The 4,086-nt window shown below is 32.8% G+C and overlaps 1 protein-coding gene and 1 pseudogene across 1 annotated transcript; both read right to left on the reverse strand.

Annotated features, from left to right (window-relative positions):
- Positions 1 to 281: 281 nt before the first annotated feature.
- On the reverse strand, positions 282 to 1,583 carry LOC131640208 (uncharacterized; annotated as a pseudogene).
- A 313-nt stretch (positions 1,584 to 1,896) lies between these two features.
- On the reverse strand, positions 1,897 to 3,145 carry LOC131640209 (glutathione S-transferase T3-like). The gene is made up of 3 exons (XM_058910621.1): positions 3,088 to 3,145; positions 2,643 to 2,827; positions 1,897 to 2,559 (listed from the first exon to the last, which is right to left on the reverse strand). Exons 1-3 carry the CDS (start codon positions 3,143 to 3,145, stop codon positions 1,897 to 1,899), a joined length of 906 nt encoding a protein of 301 aa, XP_058766604.1.
- Between the last annotated feature and the right edge of the window lie 941 nt (positions 3,146 to 4,086).

Consider the following 4,086-nt stretch of genomic DNA (forward strand, 5'->3'; position numbering starts at 1 on the left):
ATTAAGCCACGTCAGCTTGAAGCAACTCAACTAATTTTTATCTCCAATGGTGCAACTCTGAAGAACTCATATTGGGTCCCACAATTTTACTTTATTTATTAATATTTTATTCATATTAAATTTTATAATAATTAAAATAATAATTTTAATTATTTAAATTAAAATTGATATAAAATATCAAATTGAACTTATAATTTAAAATGATAATTAATATTAATCTCAAATACATGACATATAATTAAAAACAATAAAAATAAATAACATCACATAATAAATTAAACTTAAACTTCATCATCTACATGTCCAAAACGTTCCCAAATATACTCGACTAAATTTCCTTGAAGTTGACGATGAACTTGTTTTTCTCGAATACTTGCTCTTCTTTGTAGTCTTGTTGCAAGATTCGGATGAGGACCGCTAAATGTTTCGGTTGTTGAGTTGTTGTCATCCACATTATCATAAGAGTAATCAAAATTACCTCCATATGTATGTCGTTCGTCTTCAACAATCATGTTGTGCAATATGATGCATGCATATATGGTATGCTTGAGGGTGTCCATGTGCCAAGCACGTGCTGGGCCACGTATAATTGCAAATCGAGATTGAAGCACTCCAAATGTCCGCTCCACATCTTTTCTAGCTGATTCTTGATGTTGAGCAAATAACTTTTTCTTTTCTCCCTGTGGCATTGGAATGGTTTTGACAAATGTAGCCCACTCAGGATATATACCATCTGCTAAATAATACCCCATATTATATGGTGTCCCATTGATTGTATATTGCACATTGGGAGCATGTCCTTCCAAAATATCGTTAAACACATTAGATTGGTTTAACACATTAATGTCATTGTTTGAACCTGCAATACCAAAAAAAGCATGCCAAATCCATAAGTCTTGTGATGCCACTGCTTCAAGCATGATTGTGGGCTTACCATGATCACCTCGACAAAATTGTCCTTTCCATGCAACAGGACAATTTTTCCATTCCCAATGCATACAATCAATAGAACCCAACATACCTGGAAAGCCACGTGACTCTCCCATTTGTAAAAGATGTTCAACATCAGTGTTGTTAGGCTTTCTCAAATACTCAGCCCCAAATACAGCATTCACGCCCTGAACGAATCTTTGTAAGCCCTCAATTGAAGTGCTTTCACCGATTCGAACATACTCGTCTACAATGTCAGCAGCAGACCCATGCGCCAACATACGAATAGCAGATGTACATTTCTGCAATGGTGAAAGACCCATTTTACCAGTTGCATCGACCCTCATTTGGAAATATTCATCATGATTTCCAAGGGCATCTACAATTCAAAGAAATACATGCCTATGCATTCTGAACCTTCTTCAGAATTGAACATCTGTGTATACTGGATTTTCCGAGAAGTAGTCATTGAACAATCGATTATGCCCTTCTTCACGACCTCGATCTATCGTTGTTCTTTTCTTTGGCCTAGAGGAACTTCCAGATTGAAGTTCATTCTGAAGCTCTTGTTCTTCATCACTGTCGTCCATAAATTCTTCTTCAACCAACTCCCAAAATTCTTGATCGTAATTATCTGAATCGTCTGAATCCATTTTAGTAAATAATGAGAGAAGAATAAGATGAGAATGAGAAAATAATGACATAAGTGGTAGTATATATAATAGTTTGAATAACGGCTAGTTTGAATAACGGCTAGTTTGAATAACGGCTAGTTTGAATAACATAATATTTATTATAATTTAAAGTGGTACTAATGACCATGTTACATAGGTGTTGATAAATTAAAGTGGTACTAATGACCATGTTACATAGGTGTAGATAAATTAAAGTGCTACTAATTACCATGTTACATAGGTGTTGATAAATTAAAGTGGTACTAATTACCATGTTACATAGGTGTAGATACTAACTACATTCCATATTTTTTTTCATCTTATTACAATATTTTTCATGAATATCTCGTTGACTATCGCTCATAGTAGAAGTGTCTTTCATCATTAGTTGCACTACCTTTAATTCTATCTCGTCCTCCTTACTTTGCGCTAGTCTTTCCATTAACATTGCTCTTTTATTCCTTGCATCTTGCGTTTCATTTGGAATTTCCTTTGCCTTACCCTTCCTTTTTGCTGCTTTTTGTCCCATTGGACGCTCCATTGGTGATGATGAGTTAAACTCATAACTTGAAGGTGTATTTGGGTTCTCCGATGATGCCTCACTAGCATAAGTCTTTGTTATTTTTGAAGAACTTTCAATCGATTCTCCCATCCATTTAGGTTCATCTTTTAACAATCTCCATGCGTACTCAAGGTTGAATGTTGTACCTTGATCCTGAGCAAAAAATGCATTTGCAGCGACCATGACATCGTTCTCCGATGTCCCACTTTTCTTTCCATTAACAACTTGTTTGTAACACCCAACAAATTTTTGAACCAAGCCATTTATTCGATGCCATCGACATTTTAATTGTCCCTTTAACTTTTCCCGCGATTCCCCACGATACTGGTTATAATTGGCAGCGACTCTTACCCAAAAACTCTCAGCCTTTTGATCAACTCCCACAATTGGATCCTTTGAAACATTGAGCCATGATTGGATAAGTAGTATATCCTCATCCCTTGCAAATTGCTCTCGAAATTTTTTTTAACAACAACCCTTTCTTCTTTTTCAGTACCAACTTGAGTAGAAAATGGTGGAACTTGAGTAGAAAATGGTGGAACTTGAGTAGAAAATGGTGGCATCGGTGGAATTTGAGAATTTTGAGGATTAGGATTTTGATAATTTTGCATGAAATTGAACATAGCTTGTTGATAATGAAAATGATTAGGATCCATTTGACCTAAACAATTGTAATTTGAAGTAAAAAAAAAATGAAAATTTGAATTAAAATGATGAAATTGTGAGAGAGAAAATTGAAATTGAAGAGAAAATATAAGTGTTGGTAAAATTTGTGTTGGTTAATTTTTTTCACAAAACTATATTTATAACTAAAAAATAACTAAAAAAAAAAAGAAAAAAAAAAAGAAACTAGCCGTTGGTAACGACTACTTTTATTATTAAAATCAAAAAAAAATTTGAAGAACCGTTGCTTGTTTATACACTGATGGCCAGGTGGAGCTCCAAAGCAAAGAAAAAGTGGACCCCAAATCATTGCCATGCTGGCAAACTCTCATGAGGAACCACCGCTGGAGGTGGTCTTAGAATTATTAACTAATATTAAAATATGTAATGAATTATTTATATTATAATCCTCTATAAAAAGAAATTATGAATTATTGACTAGTTCAAATTAAATTTTTTTATTTTATTTTATTGACCAATTTAAAAATCTCAAATAATTTAATAGCCCTTATAGTAATTAAACCTTTGCATTTCTACTAAGAAGACGACTAAGTACATTCTCACAAGGTATCAATTATTTGTTCTCATTTTTACATAACTTACATTGTAACCTTTTGTTGAAAGAGGAAAAAGTATTAGTTCAATTCGTTAAATGAATCTTGTCTGGTTTGTGCCAAACAGCTTTAGTTTTTATCCTCTTGTGTTTATACTTTAAACATTTCTAATCATTTTTAATGTAGGACGAACAAAATGCATTAGATTGAAGCATCTTCCAATGTAGATCGGTATAAGCAAGAAAAATGAACCTTTCTCTTAAGAATGGCATTATTCATCAATTTTCTTTTAATAGTTTTTTAAGCTTTTCATGGTTTTGGGATCATAGACGGGCAATACTATAGCGTGAACTTGTACCAATATTACTGGTAAGTACATAGTAGCTTTTAAGTTTCTTTTTTCAAGCTTATAAAATAAAAATAAAAAAATTCAAACGCAAAAAGAAAAATTGCGTATTTGAATTTGTGTCTCTACCTATTAAATATTTATCCAATCTCTTATCATCTAATTTTAATTTTTTTTAACACCACAGTATTTTGTTTGTTATTGTTCGGGACAATGACACATAAAGATTATTTCATTATAGTAAGGAAGGATGTTCGCGGTGCGGTTTGTGCGGTTTTGACGAAAAAAAATTATTTGAATTGCAAGAAAAAAAATTGTACGGTTTGGTTTTATTCGCTTGGCTTTTAGAAAAAATCG

The sequence above is a fragment of the Vicia villosa genome, unplaced genomic scaffold (genome assembly GCF_029867415.1).
Source record: "Vicia villosa cultivar HV-30 ecotype Madison, WI unplaced genomic scaffold, Vvil1.0 ctg.002998F_1_1, whole genome shotgun sequence".
Taxonomy (NCBI): domain Eukaryota; kingdom Viridiplantae; phylum Streptophyta; class Magnoliopsida; order Fabales; family Fabaceae; genus Vicia; species Vicia villosa.